General features: G+C 41.2%; 2 protein-coding genes across 4 annotated transcripts in view; one reads left to right on the forward strand and one right to left on the reverse strand.

Moving 5' to 3' along the window:
- The first annotated feature begins 1,018 nt into the window (after positions 1–1,018).
- Gnpnat1 (glucosamine-phosphate N-acetyltransferase 1) lies at positions 1,019–14,498 on the forward strand. 3 transcript variants are annotated; one of them, XM_075950300.1, is made up of 6 exons: positions 1,019–1,200; positions 7,085–7,252; positions 7,812–7,874; positions 9,612–9,739; positions 10,396–10,457; positions 13,494–14,498. In XM_075950300.1, exons 2-6 carry the CDS (start codon positions 7,099–7,101, stop codon positions 13,639–13,641), a joined length of 555 nt encoding a protein of 184 aa, XP_075806415.1. In that variant the 5' UTR covers positions 1,019–1,200; positions 7,085–7,098; the 3' UTR covers positions 13,642–14,498. The 3 variants fall into 3 exon arrangements, with proteins under 3 accessions (XP_075806415.1, XP_075806416.1, XP_075806417.1); XM_075950301.1 differs by having other exon boundaries at positions 1,111–1,195; XM_075950302.1 differs by lacking the exon at positions 7,812–7,874 and having other exon boundaries at positions 1,111–1,200.
- Positions 14,499–15,172: 674 nt separating this feature from the next.
- The window catches only part of Styx (serine/threonine/tyrosine interacting protein), a 41,648-nt gene continuing 34,886 nt past the window's right edge, over positions 15,173–21,934 (reverse strand). Inside the window, exons 10-11 of the mRNA XM_075950299.1 lie at positions 20,916–21,009; positions 15,173–18,417 (exon numbers count right to left, since the gene is read on the reverse strand). Coding sequence (XP_075806414.1) covers positions 18,344–18,417; positions 20,916–21,009 — 168 coding nt within the window. The 3' untranslated portion in view covers positions 15,173–18,343. The remainder of the gene's footprint in view (positions 18,418–20,915; positions 21,010–21,934) is intronic.

Below are 21,934 nucleotides of genomic sequence, written 5' to 3' on the forward strand. Positions count from 1 at the left end.
TTGAGAATAAATACCTTCTAATTTTAACAAGAGCTATCACTTGTGTGACTTTCTAAAAAAGCAGGGGCTCCAGATCTCTGTTTTACTTAGGAAAAACACTTCAGAGGTGGGAGCCCACAGAAGGGTAGTCTTTCTTCTCATAAACCATATTTCTCAGTTTCCCCACTACTGACATTACAGGCCAAGCGCTCTGGGTACGGCGCACTGTAAAATGATTTCTTCAGAGGCCTGGCCTCCGCATCTGCCCATTACTGTCTGGAGAACCCAGCGCCACTTCTTCCCCAGAGCGAGCTGAAATGCTCCTGAGATCGTGAAGTGCCGCACTTGCGGGGGCCCACCATGCTCACCAGGCATGGTGGCACACACGTTTAATCCCAGCATTTGGGAGGCAGAGGAAACCCAGCCCAGCCTCCTCTGGACAGTCATCGAAATGTGGAGGGACTCAATAAAAATAAATAAATAAAGATATGCAGAAATAAAAGAACAGTCCAGACGGGAGAGGATGAGTGGCCCTAACTTAAGTTTCTAGAAGAGCCCTGTGTCAGACATTTGGGAATCAGAGGCTGTGATCCCCAGTAAGCAACCGAAGTCCTGATTAACGGACTGCACATGAAGGGAGAGGACAGAGGACAGAGGGGACTAATGAGGCAGGAGCCTTAGGGCTCTGAGAATCAAAGGAACCCACAGGGGGCATCGCAAGACGCCGCTTAAACTCCTTTGAATTTATTCCAGGTAAGGCGTGAGCGGCTCAAGCTTGTATCTAGCCAGGGGCGCGCCTGAAAGGTAGTGAACTGGTGACGCACCTCAGAGTCGCCAAGGAGCCCCGTAGCCCCGCCCCCGTAGCCCCGCCCCCGCAGCCCCGCCTCTCCCGCAGCCCCGCCTCTCCCCGCGCCCCCGGAGCCCCGCCTCTCCCCGCGCCCCCGGAGCCCCGCCTCTCCCGCAGCCCCGCCTCTCCCCGCGCCCCCGGAGCCCGGGAATGGTGTGCGTGGCTCGGCCTCCACGCGCGCAGCTCGTGCGTGAGGGCGGGGCGGGCCAGGGCGGAGGCGCCGGTCCTGCCACGTTTGGCCCGGCCGTTACGGCTGCGGCGCGGGGGGGGCACGGGAGGGGGTGGGGCTGGCGCTGCAGCCGGATCCGGATGCGGCGCTGTGACCGGCCGGGAGACTGACGCGCCTGGAGGGGAGCGTGGATCGCTTCGGTGTGGTGAGGCGACCCGGGGCTCAGACGGGAGGAAGGGAGGGCTGGGGAACCGCTTTGAGGCTGCAGACCGCGGAGGCCGGGACGCCCCTGCCCAGGAGCCCGGCGCCTAAGCATGGTGGCCCGCGCTCCGGCCGGGCAGGGTCCTGGATGGCCTAGGAACCGGACTGTTCGTGGCATGGGACTTGGGGCCAGTCCTCGCCCTGTCTGCCGCCTTTGCTCTGAAAGGGCGCTTAACACTGGGGTCCGTTTTACTGATCCAGCGGTCAGAGCTGCTGAAGACACGCTCCGGCTCTGAAGAACCCCACCTGCTCAGACTGTCTGAAGCCTGGGGTGGGGGATCTGGGGTTTGTACCCCTACAAACGCCGTGTGATTTCTGTTATGTGTAGGAACTAATGTTTGTGAAAGGCAAACACAAAATTTGTTAATGTAAAAATAAATGGGGATTCGTTTTGTTGGGATAATCACCCCTTAATTAATCCAAGAATGGGTCTCAGGAAATTGAGGTATTTTAAGGCAGAATTCGTAGATAAGGTCGACCACGTAGAAGCAGATACCGTGATGCAAAGATTGTCGTCCGTTTTCTGTGGTAGAGCTCAAAGGGACAACGGGAAGTCCCTCAATACAGGCACCTTTAGACTAGTCTTGGGAAAGCCATGCTCCAACTATCCTACTGGATTGAAGAGCTCTACCTGCCTGTCACCTATCACAGGAATTTTGATATGGCTGTAGATCATATTTAGAAATCTGTAGATCTCGGTCTTCAGTGTTCACTACTTGTTGCTCCTTTTTGTTTTCCTAGGAGCAACTGCTCCCCATTTGTATCCAATCTCATTCAGAGGCCGGGAAGCCCAACTTGAAATTGTCAAGTTCAGTTGGGTGAAAAAGAACAAAACAAAAACCTCGGTACTATTATAAATGAAGTTTGGTGTATGGCTTTTGTGGTGTCACTTGGTGCAGTGTGGCAGTCTTTTTTCTTTGTGACTTTCTGAAGTGTCTTCGTCCTTCGTTGCCTAGAGGTTTGCTGCACTAGGGCCAAGGCAATACTCACGCCTTGTCCTCGAGTGCTAACTTAGCAGGTAAACCAGCAGGTTGGTGGGCCAGTGCCATGAGTTATTTACAGTTTGCATATTTCTATTCATAGAACCAAACTTTAGTTAGCTGGCGATGAACCTTTAAAGAATGAAGGTTTTATGTAGCCGGGGCTAACCTTAAGTTTGCCCTACCCAGTGCACGGGTGTGGGGATGTGTGTGTGTGTGTGTGTGTGTGTGTATATGTATGTATGTATCCAATCTCATTCAGAGGCTGGGAAGCTAAACTTGAAATTGTCTCTAAAAAAAAATACTCAATTGGGGAGAAAACAAAACAAAAAACCTCAGTACTATTATAAATGAAGTTTGGTGTATGGCTTTTTTTTTTTTTTTTTTGGATTTTTCGTGTTTTTTTTTTTTTTGAGACAGGTGTCACTGTGATAGCCCTGCTGGCCTTGAATTCCATTGTTCATGACCCAGCCTTCCTAGCACCGGATCACAGGTGTTTGCCACCTCATCTGAATTTTTGTTAGCTTGTAATGAGGCATGAATCATATCTTTATGACTAGGAAGATAGGCTTTTTCCTGTTTGAGGTTTTTTAAATCGTGTTTTAAAAGGAGTTTGACTATTACTTAGATCTTTTCTGTTTAACTGGACCAATGACTGTCCTCATCTGTTTAGGAATGGGTGCTAGAAATGGATTTAAAGTTGGTAAGGAGTCCGGCATGGTGGGACACTGCTGTGGTCTCAGCATGGGGGTCGCGGAAGCAGAATCAAGAGTGGGAGGTCGCTGGGAGCGTAAATCGTTTGCAATGCAAGATTGAGGACCAGAGTTCTGACTGATTGCTAGAACCCATGTAAGGAAGTAGGGAGGGCTTGTGCTTGCTGCATAGGAGACAGATCCTGGGAGTAAACTGGCTGTTCACACCAACCTAAAAAGTGAGTTCAGGGTTTGGGAGAGAACTGGTTTCAGTATATACAGTGGAAGTGATTGAGGACACCTGATGTCAACATGGGGCCTCCACACTCAAAGGCATACGGGTGCACATGTACCCCACCCACATAAAACACATACAACAAAGAGTGGGAGGGCAACCTAAGCTACACCGTGAATCCCTCTTCCTAGAAAGTGCTGATGGTGTTGTGCTGTTTAGTTCTCCTCCTTCATCATTTATGTGGCTTCCTAATGTGCCTTTGGACACGGGTGGCTGATCAGCAGAATGTGGCTAGAAATTACCGTGCCAATCACAAGTTACCTTGAGCTTTGACCTTTGGCTTTTTCAGCATGCGTGACAACCAGTTTAGCAAGGAATAAGGGAGGAAGGATCAGAACTACAGAGTGAGGCCACCCCCCTACAGGGGTGAGGGGGTACAGCTTGCAAGTCTTCCCCGCACAGGCCTAAGTAAGAGTCGCCATGTGTTCAGGTACCTGGGAGCTGCAGGTTTTACTTTGTGATGAGACTGAACTTCAGCTGTGCAGTTCAGTGCGCATATAGCTTTTATCTGGGAGCCTTTAAGGCATTTCTTTTGGAAATCAATCATTTATTTATTTATTTTTGATTTTTCAAGTCAGGGTTTCTCTGTGTATCTCCAGCTGCCCTGGAACTCACTCTGTAGATCAGGCTAACCTTGTCCCTAAGTACTGGGATTAAAAGTGTGCGCCACCACTGCCCGTCTGGAAATCAATTATTAATAACCCATTTAGTTCTTTAAAATTCTTCAGGGAATCTGGTGTCAATCACATCTTGCTTTCCCTTTCCCAACATCTTCCCCTTCTGGCTACCACAGGATTTTACTAGTTGAAGAGAGTTCAAGTGAACCCAAATGTCGCTGCTTGTTTTGTAAACAGCATATTGAAAGAACACGATAGTCATTTCTTGGTGCCTGGACAATGGGTTATTTCTATCAAGAATGCTTTTATACATTTGATTAGTCTGAAATTCTCATTTCCAAACTAGAGATTGCAAGTGATGTTCTGACTCTGGTACAACGGAGTGCAGGGATTCAACTCTGCTGGTCTAGTAGTTGACAACAGAGCAGGGATTCAGCTCTGCTGGTCTAGTAGTTGACAACAGCGGGGATTCAGCTCTGCTGGTCTAGTAGTTGACAACAGAGCAGGGATTCAGCTCTGCTGGTCTAGTAGTTGACAACAGAGCAGGGATTCAGCTCTGCTGGTCTAGTAGTTGACAACAGAGCGGGGATTCAGCTCTGCTGGTCTAGTAGTTGACAACAGCAGGGATTCAGCTCTGCTGGTCTAGTAGTTGACAACAGAGCAGGGATTCAGCTCTGCTGGTCTAGTAGTTGACAACAGCGGGGATTCAGCTCTGCTGGTCTAGTAGTTGACAACAGAGCAGGGATTCAGCTCTGCTGGTCTAGTAGTTGACAACAGCGGGGATTCAGCTCTGCTGGTCTAGTAGTTGACAACAGAGCGGGGATTCAGCTCTGCTGGTCTAGTAGTTGACAACAGAGCAGGGATTCAGCTCTGCTGGTCTAGTAGTTGACAACAGAGCAGGGATTCAGCTCTGCTGGTCTAGTAGTTGACAACAGAGCGGGGATTCAGCTCTGCTGGTCTAGTAGTTGACAACAGCGGGGATTCAGCTCTGCTGGTCTAGTAGTTGACAACAGAGCGGGGATTCAGCTCTGCTGGTCTAGTAGTTGACAACAGAGCAGGGATTCAGCTCTGCTGGTCTAGTAGTTGACAACAGAGCGGGGATTCAGCTCTGCTGGTCTAGTAGTTGACAACAGCGGGGATTCAGCTCTGCTGGTCTAGTAGTTGACAACAGAGCAGGGATTCAGCTCTGCTGGTCTGGTAGTTGACAACAGAGCGGGGATTCAGCTCTGCTGGTCTAGTAGTTGACAACAGAGCGGGGATTCAGCTCTGCTGGTCTAGTAGTTGACAACAGAGCAGGGATTCAGCTCTGCTGGTCTAGTAGTTGACAACAGAGCAGGGATTCAGCTCTGCTGGTCTAGTAGTTGACAACAGCGGGGATTCAGCTCTGCTGGTCTAGTAGTTGACAACAGAGCAGGGATTCAGCTCTGCTGGTCTAGTAGTTGACAACAGCGGGGATTCAGCTCTGCTGGTCTAGTAGTTGACAACAGAGCAGGGATTCAGCTCTGCTGGTCTAGTAGTTGACAACAGAGCAGGGATTCAGCTCTGCTGGTCTAGTAGTTGACAACAGAGCAGGGATTCAGCTCTGCTGGTCTAGTAGTTGACAACAGAGCGGGGATTCAGCTCTGCTGGTCTGGTAGTTGACAACAGAGCAGGGATTCAGCTCTGCTGGTCTAGTAGTTGACAACAGAGCAGGGATTCAGCTCTGCTGGTCTAGTAGTTGACAACAGAGCGGGGATTCAGCTCTGCTGGTCTAGTAGTTGACAACAGAGCGGGGGGGGGGGGGGGATTCAGCTCTGCTGGTCTAGTAGTTGACAACAGCGGGGATTCAGCTCTGCTGGTCTAGTAGTTGACAACAGCGGGGATTCAGCTCTGCTGGTCTAGTAGTTGACAACAGAGCGGGGATTCAGCTCTGCTGGTCTAGTAGTTGACAACAGAGCGGGGATTCAGCTCTGCTGGTCTAGTAGTTGACAAGGTGACAGACGTCCTACTGTGGAGCAGAATTAGTGGTGTAGATGCTGCAGGGCTCACTGGTGGCCTGTGCCACCGTCTCTGCCTTATTATTTCTGTTCGCCCAGGAGTAAGTTCCTGTCTACTTCCTGGTTTGTTTATTTATCCTGGGGATAAATAAGGATACATCTTTTATTGCTTATTTAAGAATTATAAAGTACTTCCAAATTAATATTACATATCTGTGATTATTCACAGATTAGGACCATCTAGTTAAATGTACAGGAAACTGAAACTAGTAACTGGTTAAATTTATTATGACTTCATAATTTTTTTTTCCTGAGACAGAGTTTCAATATCACATTGGTCATGTGTGTTTTGAGGCAGTACCCACAGTGTACCCAGACTAGTCTAAAACCCTTCTTTCAGTGCCTGAAGTTCTGGTATTACAAGCATACACCACTATGTCTGTTGCAAAGGATGAAAAAAAACAAACAAAACCCACTGGTTAGTCTTAAACTGTTTAGAAGCAGCTAACACAGGCTTTTCAAAAGAAAGCCGTCTTAAGCCGTCATGAAAACAAAATGCAGACACTCAGTGTCTGTCATGGCTAAGAATGCAGAGAATAATGAAGTAATTTGAATAATTCCCCAGTTACGGTTTTCGGTGTTCATATAAAACAAACAGGTCACATGCTCAAGTGAGTCATTATTGATGGGGATGCCGAATAATGGGGAGCCCAGCACTAAGATGCAAGATTGCAGTTGTACAAACACGAGGGTCCACAAGACGTCGGTGTTCTACTAGAGAGCAGTGGTTCTCACACTCCCTGATGCTGGGATATTTAATTCAGTTCCTTGTGTTGTGGGGACACCCACCTATAGAATTATCTTTGTTGCTACTTCATAGCTGTAATTTCGCTGTTGCCATAATGGAAATCTCTGGTATGCAGGATATCTGGTATGTGGTCCCAATAATCAGTCATTTGACAGCCCCCACCCCTACCCCACAGGTTGAGAACCACTACACTAGTAGCACCAGCCCACAAGGATAAAATGTCTTCAGGGACCTTCTGGAAAATGGAGTTTTAAAGTTTTTGATTTCATCCATTATTTTCACCCCTAATGGCAATCCATTTTCCATCTGATAGTAAAATTGTTGTAGATTCTAGGTAGCTAAAGTAAAATAGCTCATATAGTGTTATAAAATTCATTTAATGTGATGAAATTAACTTTCTTATCAAGCATACTTTTTTTTAGACTAATAAAGCCTCTTAACATTTGAAATTTTATTTTAGATTTTACTGGAAAGATGAAACCCGATGAAACGCCTATGTTTGACCCAAGTCTGCTTGAAGAAGTGGACTGGAGTCAGAATACAGCCACATTTTCTCCAGCCATCTCTCCAAAGAATCCTGGAGAAGGCTTGGTTTTGAGGCCTCTTTGTACTGCAGACTTAAATAAAGGTATTGCTCCAACTTTAGCTTGCAAAATCTGACTGGAAACTGATGCATTTTTCATAAGCATGATGCTAACTTAGTACAGTACTTGAGGGGTGGAGAGATGGCTCAGAGGTTAAGAGCACTTCCAGAGGTTCGGAGATCAATTCTCAGCATCCACTTGGTGGTTCTCAACCATCTATAATGGGATCTGGTGTACTCTTCTGGCCAGCAGGCATACATGCAGGCAGAACACTGTATACTTAATAAATAAAATCTTGCCGGGCGGTGGTGGCACACGCCTTTAATCCCAGCACTCGGGAGGCAGAGGCAGGCAGATCTCTGTGAGTTCGAGACCAGCCTGGTCTACAAGGGCTAGTTCCAGGACAGGCTCCAAAACCACAGAGAAACCCTGTCTCGAAAAACCAAAAAAAAAAAAAAAAAAAAAAAAAAAAAAGATTATAATGGGAACATGATTATGGCATTTTGAAAAAGTAATTTCCTTTAACCCAGTGAACATTTTGCTTCTTTTCATATTTTAATCTTTCTTTCACTTTTCTTTTGACTTGAAATGTTTTAAAACTAGGTTTTTTTAAGGTACTGGGTCAGTTGACAGAGACTGGCGTCGTCAGCCCCGAGCAGTTCATGAGTAAGTACCACAGCGTACCTTGTCTGAATGGTTAGCATGCTGTCCAGTGCCCAGTCATTCAAAGAGCTGAAGGTTATGAACTAGCCATCCATATTTATATAATGCAAATGTTTGCAATGACTTGGTGATTACTAGGGGACCACTTCATTTTCCTTTTACTGTAGTTATCTCCTTCCATGTGATTATGTTAAGCACAGTAATTTCATTATCAAACTAAACTTTTAAACTTCTGGGGTTAGCTGGGCAGTGGTGGCGCACGCCTTTAATCTTAGCACTCAAGAAGCAGAGGCGGGCAGATCTCTGTGAGTTCAAGGCCAGCCTGGTCTACAAGAGCTAGTTCCAGGACAGCTTCCAAAGCTACAGAGAAACCCTGTCTTGAAAAACATAACCAAAACCAAAAAATAAACAAACTTTGGGTTTGCATATATATCGGGTTAGATGAGAACTGTCGTTTTCCAGCAGTTCAAAGTGTTAAACATTATTTGTGAATGTAGCTTTGCTTCTACTTGTTGTACAACTTGGGAAAAACTGCTTAAGTGGGGACGTATCTGTGTCATCTTTGTAAGATGCTTTCAAAGCAAACAAAGATCCTGTTTCTACAAGAACAAATATGTAATCATGAAACACTGGAAAAACAAATGGAAAACTGTTTAGTCAAAAATATTTTGAAGCCAAGACTATGTATGGATTGTGGATATAAAAGGCTCTTGTAAAACCCTGCAGTTTTGTTCCTTGAATATTTTTGAGTGTTAGTTTTATTTATTTTATTTTTTTGGTTTTTTCGAGACAGGGTTTCTCTGTAGCTTTGGTGCCTATCCCGGACCTAGTTCTTGTAGACCAGGCTGGCCTCGAACTCCCAGAGATCCGCCTGCCTCTGCCTCCCGAGTGCTGGGATTAAAGGCGTGTGCCACCACCGCCCGGAGAGTGTTAATTTTAAATAAATATAAATTAAATTGGCAGATATTGACTAGTCACAGAGACAGCAACATGTACAATTTATCTCTCATACAGTGTTGTTCATCTAAAATATTCCTGAGTCTTAACTTTGCCAGCAGATTATATGTGTTTCCGGCACAGAAGGCAAGCTCTCTTCATGCTCTAACAACAGCTGACTTTAAATGTATGGACCACTCAGTGCTGATTGCTGGTATTTCTGCTCCTTGGCATTTTAAATAAAGAAAGTACTTTTATAAGTTTAAACTAGCCAGGTGTAGTGGTGTTCACTTTTATTTCCAGAGTTTGGAGGCAGAAGCAGGCAGATGGGTCTCTTTGAAACCAGTCTGGTCTACACAGTGAGTTTTAGAATTGCCAGAGCAACATGGTGACACCCTGTCTCCATAAACATACAAACAAATAAATAAATATCTCATGTTCAGTCTACTTCACTTGCTTTGTCTTTAAAAAAAAAAGTGGGGGCTGGAGAGATGGCTCAGTGGTTAAGAGCATTGCCTGCTCTTCCAAAGGTCCTGAGTTCAATTCCCGGCAACCACATGGTGGCTCACAACCATCTGTAAAGAGGTCTGGTGCCCTCTTCCGGCCTGCAGGCATACACACAGACAGAATATTGTATACATAATAAATAAATAAAATAAATATAAAAAAAGTGGAAACTAAAGCCCTGTGGGAAAACAGCTTTAATATTTAAAAGATGAAGTCAGGCAAGCCTGGTATTTTTCTTGAATTTAATAAAATAGAATGTCTACTATCTAACACATTTTTTTTTTGACATTTCCACAGAATCTTTTGAGCATATGAAGAAGTCTGGGGATTACTATGTTACAGTTGTGGAAGATGTGACCCTAGGACAAATTGTTGCTACGGCAACTCTGATAATAGAACATAAATTTATCCATTCGTGTGCTAAGGTATGTGCTCACATTAATGTCTATGAGCAAAATGCACAGATGATTTCTAATGAAACCAACTTGGAAGCTTCATTAGCAAAATCAGTTTTTCCATAATTTTTCATTGCTGGAATTCTTTAGTAGAAGACACTTTTCTGATGTTTCTGTGAGTTATAATGCAATCAGATGAGCCAGTGAGATGGCTCAAGGGGTGAAGGTACTTGCCACTGATCCTAACCACCCAAGGTTCCATCCCTGAGACCCACACAGTGGAAGGAGGCAACAGTTCTAAGTTGTAGTCTGACCCCCACACACACACGCACACTCTCGCACACTTACTCATACAGAAATGTGAGGGTGCTCACCTGTAGTCCCAGCACTAGGAGACAAAGGCAGGCCAGCCTGGTGAGTTCCAGGACAGCCAGAGCTGCAGAGAAACCCTGTCCCCCAAAACAAAAACTAAATAAAGCACTCTGTAGGTTATTGGTTTTGGTTTCTGCACTTGAAATTGATAAATTGTTATTAAGCAACAAGCTGGATATACCATCTTTATGACAAGATTACATTATGGTGATTGGGATTGGAACTATAATAAAGACTGGAATTGTAACTCTTACTTGCTAGCTTAGTGGAAAACAGGCTGAAGGCTCATCTTGTCCAACTGTGCTTGTTTGCAGAGAGGGAGAGTAGAAGACGTCGTTGTTAGTGATGCATGCAGAGGGAAGCAGCTCGGCAAACTGTAAGTATACATAACCCCGGCAGACTGGATGGCCTGTCCCAGTTTGGTCTCTTGCCAAGAAACTTATTTCATAAGATATTCCTGATTATTTCTGATCTTCATTTATTCTGAACTCATTCTCACTCTGTATCTTAGACTGAGTTTAATGAAAAATTAAAAAGTGTTACTAGTTTCACCCCAGAGTTTGAGAACTGAAAACACTCTGTTTACCAAGAGTAACAAGTAACTGAATTGCATTGCCGCTAGTAGCACCCCCTCCACACTGTTCTGTTTTTTCAAGACAGGGTTTCTCTGTATAGCCTTTGTTGTCCTGGAATTCGCTCTGTAGACCAGGTTAGTCTCTAACTCAGAGATTTGCCTGCCTCTGCCTCCTTAGTGCTGATATTAAAGGTGTGCCAGGATTAAAGGTGTGTACCTTGCCTAGCTTTTTCTTTTTGAGACAAGTGTCTCATTAAGTTGACACTATGAACTTGTGACCCTCCTGTCTCAGCCTCTGGAGTAGTGGAAAACAGTGCTTATAAAAAGTAACCTCTTTAACTTTTAATACTAGCATTTTCAGACTTGAGCAGTTACAAGTTACAGTGAGTACCCAGTGCCTATGTCAGATTAAAATCAAAGGGAATGTTTAATATTTGTATAGGTTTATAGCCAAGTTATAAGCAGAATCTCCCTTTAAATATAATCTGAGTCTTCTCAAGTATGTATCAGATAGTATTCTAGGTATTTGTAATACTTGACTGTATGAACTATCAGTTTAGTGATATTTTGTTTGTAATCTAATAAAGCTTGGCTAAAGATCGCAGTACAGAGCTGAGGCATAGAAACCAGGCAGTGGTGGCACACACCTTTAATCCCAGCACTTGGGAGGCAGAGGCAGAAGGATCTCTATATGAGTTCAAGGCCTCCCTGGGCTATAGTGACTGACCCAGTATCAAAGAGCAACAGCCAGGCAATATTGGCTCACACCTTTAATCCAAGTATATGGGAGTCACATGCCTTCAATCCCAGCACTAAGGAGGTGGAGACGGGAAAGGATGTGGCTGGACTGAGAGGAATACAATGTGGGACGAGACAGGAGCTCAGGTGCAATCTTGAGGATTCAGTCTGAGGATTCATAAAGACAGGATTGCCTCTTCAGTATGAGCATTGGTAGAGTGGCTGTCTACTCTGCTTTTCTGATCTCTCAGTTTTCACCCCCTAATATCTAAGTTTTACTAAGATCAATTAGAATTTGTGTTACATATCAGCATTTACTATTCCTCCAATCCATTTAACTAAAATCTTAGAAAGTTTTGTTTTTATAATATATAAATAAATTTTTATAATAAATAAAAATTGTTTATTAAAATATAAAAGGCAGATGTGCTGGTGGTATCTAGCTATAAAATTGGCACACAGGAAACTGAGTCAGGAAGACCACATCAAGTTCAAGGCTAGCCTGGGCTGTATGACAGGATCTGTCTAAATAGAGTTTTTAATCTCTTAGAGCAGCTAGATCACTTGCTTTCTTTTCAGTTTTTGGGACCAGGGTTTCTCTGTGTAGCCCTGGTTGTAGACCAGGCTGGCCTGAACTCAGTGATCCACCTGCCTCTGCCTACTGTGTGCTAAGATTAAAGGTGTGCGCCCCACAGCCCAGCTTAGATCATATATTTAATGCAGGATTTTGATTCCTTGGGCTTTGAAAGATGGTTTCTGAATAGTATGTCTACAATATTATTCAGACTAATCTTGAGTTTATCTGATTTACATTGTCATTAAAAAGCAGCTTTTCAAATGATTAAAGAAGCTTGGCATGGTGGCATGCCCATGTCCAGCCAAGGCTATATAACTCAAGACTATAGCTATTACTCATTTTATGTGAACATAGCAAGTGTATAGTTGAAGTAGACTTAGAACAAAGGTACCTTAATGTGCAACCTCTTACAGTGTTAGATGGGAACTCAGGGCGTTCTGCATGCTAGGCAACCATCATCACTGAGCTACATCCCCAGCCCCTGAAACAAGGTATTTTGGGGTTTGTCTTTTGACTTATGGTCTCATGTTGCTGTAGAAAACGACGACCTTCAATCTCGCACCTTCCTGCTTTATTTCACCTTTGGGTGTGCCACCACAGCCAGCTTGAGGCCTTTCATAAAAATAATGCAGGCCGTGACTCTCAATGAGATTATAAGTGTGTGCCACTCACTATACCTAGGCTCATACGTAAATTCTTTTTTAAAAAATTATTTTACTTGAGTGGGTATTTGACCTGCATATATATCTCTACACCATATGTGTTCCTGATGCCCTCAGATGCCCTGAGACAAGAGTAACAAATGATTGTGAGATACCATGTGGGTGCTGGGAATCAAATCAGGAGTCAGGTCCAAGAGCAGCCAATGTTCTTAACTTAATGCTAAGCCAGCTTTGTAGCCTTTGTATGAATTTTTGTAAAAATTTTATGCATATAGGTTATTTTGCCTGGATATATCTGTGAATCACTTGCATGTCTGATGCCTGTAGAGGTCAGGAAGCCAGAAGAGGATAACAAGAGGATAACAGATCACCTGCAAGTGGAGATACAGTTAGCCGCTGTATGGGTACTGGGAACTGAACACTAGTCCTCTAGAAAATCATCTCTTTCAGCACCTCATAAATTGTTACATTTATTAATAATAAAAAAAAGGTTTAGAGGCTGGCAAGATGGGTGGGAGGGTGACTGCACTTGCAGGATAAGCCTGAGTTGGATTCGCAGAGCCCATCTACAGGAGAAAACTACACTAAATTGTCCTTTTCTGACCTCCATTCATGCTGGACTTGTACCCTCCTCCCATAATAAAAAAGAGGTATAGGCTGAGTTAGTTATTAATAGGCTGGGAACCGCTGTTTGAAACAAAATAAAAATGCTTCTGGAATTTAAATGCTTATCAACTTATTTTGTATATGTAAGGGAATACTAATAAATGCTACTTTTATTTGTATAACACTAATCTGTGTCATCATCAAGGCCCATTTTGGTTAATACTGTCTCCCACACTTCCCTTTTCAAAATTTCAGGTTATTATCAACTCTGACTTTGCTAAGCAAGAAGCTGAACTGTTACAAGATCACCCTTGAATGTCTACCACAAAACGTTGGCTTCTACCAAAAGTTTGGCTATACAGTGTCTGAAGAAAATTACATGTGTCGGAGGTACCTAAAGTAAAGAACACGGTCAAGATAACGCTCCGGGGCTTTCCTGTTCATTCTGTTGCTGCAGCCCAGTGAGCTCCATTCCTTCTAGACTGGAAGCAACTGTGGTAGTGACACAAGAGCATGCTGTGGCTGCTGCGACTGCTCTGCGTCACATGATCATAAAGGGGATGATTTTTAACCAAAGGAATATATTTTCAACTTGAATCTTTTCTTGCATTGTATTTTTCTAAAGTTTGTCTTCATTTCTGAAGTAGTCAAGAGTAAGGGTGGTAAAGAGTTGTATCTGCTCTGTGCTGCTCATTTTTAAATGTATGTATATATACTGAATAAGGCTTTTATCACATGAAATTATCTTTGCCTCATATACCTAAGTAGACTTAAGGGTGCATCTTTTCTCACATTATAGGGAGTTGGACACATCTATTGTTGTAAGATCTAAACATTGCTGATCCTAATACTCCACACACTTGGACAAGGCACAACAGCTGAAATAACTATTTTACTAAGTGTTGGTACAGTTCTGTGCAGACACCGCACCACCTGTCTCATCTGTCGAGCGATGTCAGAATTACCCAAGGGCAGGTCTAGAGAACCCAGGGTTCTTTCATCAGTGGGTGAGCAGCTCTCACTCAGTGGAGGTACTTCCACCCTGGTTTCCATATCATGGGCATCTGAAGCCGTCTTTGTTCCATCCTTAAAAAAAAGTAGCTTTTCTATTTATATGATTATAATGGTATTATTCTGATCATTGTCCTGTTTTATTTATTTTAATGATTTCTAAAGGTAGAATTAGACACTTTTTAACAATGGTTCTAATCTTTTTTGTATTCCATGTTATTTACATTAAACTTGTTTATATGAATAGTCTCATTAGAATCTTGTGTTTTTCTTGTTTCTTGAGACAGGGCAACCTGTAACCCAGGCTAGCAGGAACTCACTATGTAGTACAAGAACCAAGAGCTTGTATTACAGGCATGCATCACCACAATAGGCTGGAGTCTTTGAGGTTAAGAAATGGCGCATAACAGCGTAGTTTTATGTATTTGGGGGTTATTTCCATTGGATTTGGATTTCCCTCTAGTCGTTAGTTGACTTTCCAGAATAGAAATACTTTTACTGTAGAGGGGCAGATTTTACCTCTGACAGTTGGTTCAGTGAACTAAGTGACCTATCACTAGTGAAAATAGTTTACATGAAGTTTTACCCATGTTAAATAAGCCTGCCCCCAAGGGAAAACTGAATATCGTATTCTGTATCTTACCATTAGACTCTGAGGTAAAACCATTTATGGTAGTGTTTCAATAATACCATGGGGTTTTGAGGTCTTCTCTTAAATCCCCCTTTACAGAAACAGTTGCATTGTGTCACCAACTGAAAACAGTTTCAATATTAAATATTCATCACACTTAATTTGTGGGAGTAAAGCTGGGCAACTTTTACCCAGAAGGCTAAGACGTTTTGAGGCCTAAAGGAGTATGAGGGAGCTTCTCAATCATTTGTTGATGTACAATAGCACAGCAGTTTTAATACAACCACCAGTCTTCACAAAATAATTTTAATACTTTGTGCCCAGGCTAGCAGCATCTTGCATCTGTGACATTCCTATACATACAGAAGCATTTTATCTGAGTACAAACGTTAAAAGCAGAGTGACGTAAGCAATTGCCTGTACAGAGGTAACTAGACACTGTATGTTATTCTTCTTGAATCATTTTTTGCTGCATAGTAAATTGCAATTACATGTCAGTATCATGTGACTGATTGAGAAAACACTTTGAACTGTGAGGTATGGCTGCTCCCTGTGAGAGAGCTTAACATGTAAACCTGAATATTTTGAGTGATTTTTTTTGTTTTGTTTTAGCTGCCATGAATGGGAAAGACAAAGAATATCCAGCACTCAAGACTCTAGAAACTTATCTTCCTAATTAAAAAAATAAAATAAAATCCTTGAGTAAGTCTCAGCTATTTCCTATCATTTCCTTATTGGAGTGTTGCTGAATGGACAAAAATAACGTAAATACTGAAGTGAAGCTATGCTTTAGGATTATGGGTTAAACCAGTTATTTAAAAAAAAAAAATCCGTCAGGTAACTGCTCATTTACTTTACATCAAGTTGAGATCCTAATATATACATCTCAACTTCATAATTCAAGATTGCACTTAAATACTTCTAATTAATTTGAATTATAGTAATTAAACAATTAGGAACCTTAAGTTTTCTTACAAAGGACATGCTTAGCATTTCTGACATTACTTCTAGACTGAGATTAAGCACAACCCCATACCCTTGCAAATGAATATTCTGCTCTACAAGTGATTCAAAGTTGGTAGCAAAGCTATCACACTTGAACATTCCTACTACAGAGTTGGTACAATAATAGACAAGAAATTAACATGAACCAGTTAAAATAAGAGAAGATACCCCACTCCAAAAGTTCAGTATCTGTCTCAAAACTTTCAAAAAGGGAAATGAGGTTTCCCTTTATTTTGATAAAAATCTTAATTCTGAACCCAGATTACATATTAATATTGAAACTGGGTGAACATTCATGTATCATTCAGTTTGTCTAGAGAATAAGACATGATTGGTTAAGTTTATCATAGCTGACTGGTACAAAACATCACTGGAAATGGAACCTAAGACAGCTACTTAGTAAATACAGGCTTCTTATGAAAGAACAAACCTCATTTGTTCACATCAACTGTGCTCAAGTTGATAGCAGTCTCTAATATCTGAGACTGTCTCCAGTATATCGTGCTGGATAGGCACTTTATGTGAAAACATAAAAATGACTGGTTAGGAAAATGACAAATTACCAGGTATAAATGACTATCAACAACCTATTCTGTAATTCTGGCCAAACTCTTAAAGAGATAGAATATGTATTTTTATGAAACTTAAAAAAATAATTTCAAATGTCTCATTTTGAAAAATCATTTTTATGGAGATTACTTTAAGCACAATTTCTGTTCAATGAATCATAGGACTGTGAGAGATCTCTGTTGACCTTTCCAGTGATGATGTGTACACAGGAATTTTGAACACCCAATATAATCTTGACTCCACTACGCTGCCATACCAGTGACACAAGAGAACAGTGATCACAATGCTGGTTTTAGGGTGGAATGCGAAATGCAAAGAGAAATTAAGTCTAGTTAATAGTACTTCTGGTTTACATTTGGCTCCCACTGTTGTAGGACGGAGCCTTCTCTGTACTGTAACACCATAAGAATGGAGAACAAAGAAAGAAAATAACACGCTATCTCACACTGTGCCTCACAGTACCCTGGAAATGTAGACATCATTCCCAGCAGTAAAGCACCTCGAGAGAGGACAGAGCTACAAGGAGCTGTGTCTGCTACCCTAAAGTCACCAAACACAAAAGGCTAAAACACTTCTCTCTTCTGCACATCACACTTAAAATAGCAAAATGGTTTTTGTAGAACAACTTTTATACAAATAGATAAAATCATGGAAAACTAAAGAGCCATAAAGTGACTTTGCAAATTATGGGGTAAATTTGAACTAATTTAAGAACAAATTAAAACAGTAATTTACAAAACCCTGAAGCCACCCACAAACTGCTTTATCCAATGAATTTTCAAAGCAGTCAAGAACCTCACAGAAGACAACATGAAATGAAGTAAATGTCTCATATTATTCCAAATAATTTACTTTCTTCAAGCTTCACAGATTTAGTTTAATTTATGGTTTAAAAACAAAAAAATTACAAAAAATGTTAATAGCTTTATACTGCTATCTAATTTAGAGGTCATGAGGATTTAATTGGTTAATGCAAGGCACTTTTCTTTTGGGGGTTTCATATTGAAGAAACAGTGCTACATTGGTTTGGTTTCTTAAAAGTCTACTTTGAACCATCTTGGACAAAAGTTAAAAGGGCTAAGCAACTCTGTAAAGACCAAGTCAACATTTGGCTTAAACAAACAATAAAAAGAAAAACAGCAGGTGGAAATATAACACTATCCATATTTTTGAATAAATAAGACCTCTTTCATCATTACAACTTTTTTTCCTTGTTTACAATAAGGAAGGCAATTGGAAAGGAAGTATTAATTAAATTAGTAAAGTAGGATAGTTGGCTAAAATCATGATTTAAAAATAAGGGACAAAGAAGTTAAAAAATGGTAATTCAGTTGCTGAATTATATTAAAAAATGTGAAAGAGTTCTACATTTTGTTACTGTTTCTGTAAGAGGCTCCATCAGAAAATTTAACTGTAAAATTACTTTAAATGTAATATATATAACACAAAATGAGCTTTTAGGAAACATTAGGAAATTTGTTTGTTATAAATTATCCAAAAATTATAAACAAATCCCCCTAACTTGCATTTTGTTTAAAGTAATAACTTTATATCATACAAATAAACTTCAAGTATGAAAAGTGCATTATTGCAATAATACCTTTTTGCAAGTCCAAAATTCTTGGTTTACAATAAAACCATAAAGTGTTTTTTGTTTTGTTATTTTAAAGCAAACCCATCACCCACCAGCGCCATCTACTGTAGAAGTTCAACATCTTAAAGTGTTGCTCAACAAGTTGCAGAGAAACATGTCTGGAAGCAACATATAATTGAAAAGAAACTATTTGTGTTTTTACCACTTTACATTATCATCACTAGGATCTCCTCCTTTCTAAACAGAAATTCACACCCGTGTGACACATTCCCATTTGTGTGACAGTGCTCAGAGTCAGCCGTTCTGTGCAGCTGCCACTTGCATGTTTCCAAAATCATCCTCCTCTTCATGTGTTCTCTTCAGACTACCTGAGTGATAGAAAGTGAAAACTTATATAAACTCATGTTCAGATACTACAGGGAGCCAAAATATATTCTTCCACTAAGTGATATTATACATAAGTATTACAAAAATCTCATACTTGAATTTATAGCAAACTTTAGTAAATTCTTTTTGTTGTATCATGAAGTAAAGTTACTTTAGTAACAGCATCTTAGGTATTGCACATAATAAACATTAGTTTTAAAATAGCATGAAAAGTAAAACATTTCAAGAGTCAGTAATACATTAAATCTGGTTACCACCAACATTATGCTTTTTAGGCAACATTAACCTGTCATAGGATACCACATCTAGTAGGTGAGTTTGTGTTTCTATGATTTTTAGATACAGTTTTTCTGTTCATAGAGCTGCTGTATGAAGGAGAGCAGTTGAAAATACTTTCTGTTAAAGCTGTGGCTTTTTATCATCCGGACCTATGGGTTAAGAGCAAGGACAGTATATAGTAGATTGAACGTTCTGATTTATTCCCTACACCAGAGTCAATTTTACAAAAACATCCCAAAAAGAATCAGAATTCTCTACATGCCTATAGTTACATTCAGAAAAGAGTCTTATGAAGGGGAACCTGAAGGAACAGTTAAGCCAGCAGCTAGCTGTGTTCTGTGACTAACAACAGCATGGCTTTAGATTTAGAATTGTGCTAAGTCATAATTTAGATTGCAAGTTCTAAACAAGTTATTCTTCTCTAGAAGATCAGTAAAGATGCGAATATAGTATCAACACAGTCAAAGTGGAAAGCAACGCCTAAGGCTAAAATAGGCAAAGTAATGCATTTCTCCAGAACTCTACGCCTGGGGGTTGGAGAAGAGTGCACTTACCCTGCCTCATCTGAGGAGATGGTGTCTAAGCTATGTGTGAGACCAGGGAAGAAGAATCTTATGCATTGTAGTAAGAAAAACACCGCAGAAGAACATCCATTTAGTTTTTTGGAGTGTAGACACAAAGAGGAGCAATGAGACAAACTGAGAAGTCAGAAGGGTTTTTACTACACATTTACTACCTTGGCTGTCCATGGCTCTGCATGAGAACCATTAGGGTTCTCTTAAACTGCCATGCTCATTTTGGATTTCCCCATCTACACTTATGAAGTCTTTGCCAAAACAAAAACATCATTACAAATAAGGAAATAAATTTGAGCACAATGTACAGAATATACCAGGATAATCTAGCAAAAGGCTTGTGTTGCCCTAATTAGCTTTTAAAGTACTATTTAGAAGGAAGTGTGCTTTAAAGATTCTGAAAAATATTATAGTGTTTAAACAGTGATTAGAGACAGGGTCAAGATTAAAGAGTCAAGGAAGCTGAGCCCAAGAAAGAACATCTGGCCTGAAAGGTGTGTTCTGGACTTGTGCTTAAATGCCAGCTCAACAAGAACAGTTAGTTACAAATGAGTAGCAAGAACTTGGAAAAGATTAAAATTTGAGAGTTTGCTTAGACTGTTAAGTAAGAAATAAGTGAATTTGAATTATTCTAAAACTAGAGGAGAGATTAAAGTAGTAGTTGGGTACAGTGGCTTTCAACTTTAATTCAATCACTTGGAAGGTAAGGGCAGTTTTCACCTATAGCATATAGGTTCAGGAGACCAGACAGGTTGTCAACTTCAGTAGCAAGCTCTTTTTTTTTCTTTAAAGATTTTATTTTATTTATTTTATGTATATGAATGCTCTATCTGCATGCACACCTTGTATGCCTTTATTCCAGAAGAGGGTATTAGATTCCTCTTCTAATCACAACTATAGATGGTTGTGAGTCATCATGCAGTTGCTGGAAATCAAACTCAGGACCTCTGGAAGAGCATCCAGTGCTCTAAACCTCTGAGCCATCTCTCCTGCCCCCAGAAGCAAGCACTTTAACCCACTGGGCCATTTCACCAGCTAAGTTTCAGGTCAGCCTGTCTACATAGCCAGTTCTGGGACAGTCAGTGCTACATAGACCCAGTCTCAAAACAACCATTGCGGGGAAGGGATGTAGCTCAGCAGTTAAGAACACTGGCTACTCTTGCAGACGACCTAGGTTTGGTTCCTAGTATTTACTTGGGTGGCTTACATTCACCTATACTCAAGTTTCAGAGATCTGCTGCCACCTTCTTATCTCTTCAAAAACCAGGCATGTACATGGTGATGTACATGCAAAACACTCATACACATAAAATAAAGCTTAAAAACAACAAAAACTCAAAATAGTAGTAGTGGGAAATTGAGGTAGCTCTCATTAGCTACACTACTGAATTTGAAATATAGTTTCATATACAACTTAACAGAAAGTTAAACCAAGTGATCTTCAAATGGTTACTGTAATTGGCTATGAATTATAGTTTATGAACATCAGAGGTACACACTGTTTATTACTAAAAAGCTGATCCTTCTGAAATCTTATTAAAAGTTTCTAAACAACTTAGATGGCCCAGTAGTACTACTTACCCCACCATTACCCTTCAATTTTCCGAAAAAGAAAACACCCTTACCTGTGGTACCAGAATGAACAGATAAGGATCTTTCTATCTGGAGTGGTGACATCATCTGTATTGTTAATTTTGCTAGGTAGATGGCTTCATACTCCTAATAATAAGATTTTAATTAGTTCAGATATACATTTATATTCTTAAATACCCCAAACAATGATTAGGTGGATATTTGTATTCTTAGGTTACAGCAAAAGACTGGTACCATATTCTCACAAAAGAACAAAGGTTCACAATCCCTATCTGGTAACTGTCAGTTACTGGTAACTAGAAATTAAGTAGTACCAATAGCTCACTGCCAGACGATACATCTTTTGTCACTGGAGCATTAGCTATAATGATCTAATTCTATGTTAAACTTAGTACAAATGGTAGAGGGGCCTCAAAACAACACCCCCGAATCTAGATCCATCAGGTAACAGAGATTCATCTTTATCCCCCCACCCCTCTCAGAACCTATATCCATCAGGTAACAGAGATTCATCTTTATCTCCACACCCTCAGAGCCTATATCCATCAGGTAACAGAGATTCATCTTTATCCCCACCCCTCTCAGAACCTATATCCATCAAGTAACACGTCCTACCAAGCTATCAACACTTTCAAATAAACCTTGATCTATTTTCTTCCACTACCACTTTTATTTAAGCCAATCTTGGTGTGGGAGAATTGTCTGTATTCTGTCAATCATGTTTCCTGATTGGCAGAAAGTATAGGCGGGGAAAACCAGAAAGGAAGTAGAAATGATGCAATGAGAACAGGAGAATTCTGGGAAGGAGGAAGTTGATTCCTCCCCAGTTCTGCGCAGACCACCGAGGAAACAGGATGTGACCTGCTAGCTGAAAAAGGTACCAAGCCATATGGCAAAAATACATCAGAATAATGGGCAACTATAAGCTACAAGAACTAATAAGTAGCCTGAGCTAATGGGCCAATCAGCTTTATAACTTATAGAGATCTCTGTGTGATTTTCTTTGGGGCTTGACGGCTGTGGGGTACTGGGCGGGACAGAAACCCCAACA

The sequence above is a fragment of the Microtus pennsylvanicus genome, chromosome 15 (assembly GCF_037038515.1).
Source record: "Microtus pennsylvanicus isolate mMicPen1 chromosome 15, mMicPen1.hap1, whole genome shotgun sequence".
NCBI classification, from domain to species: Eukaryota; Metazoa; Chordata; class Mammalia; order Rodentia; family Cricetidae; genus Microtus; species Microtus pennsylvanicus.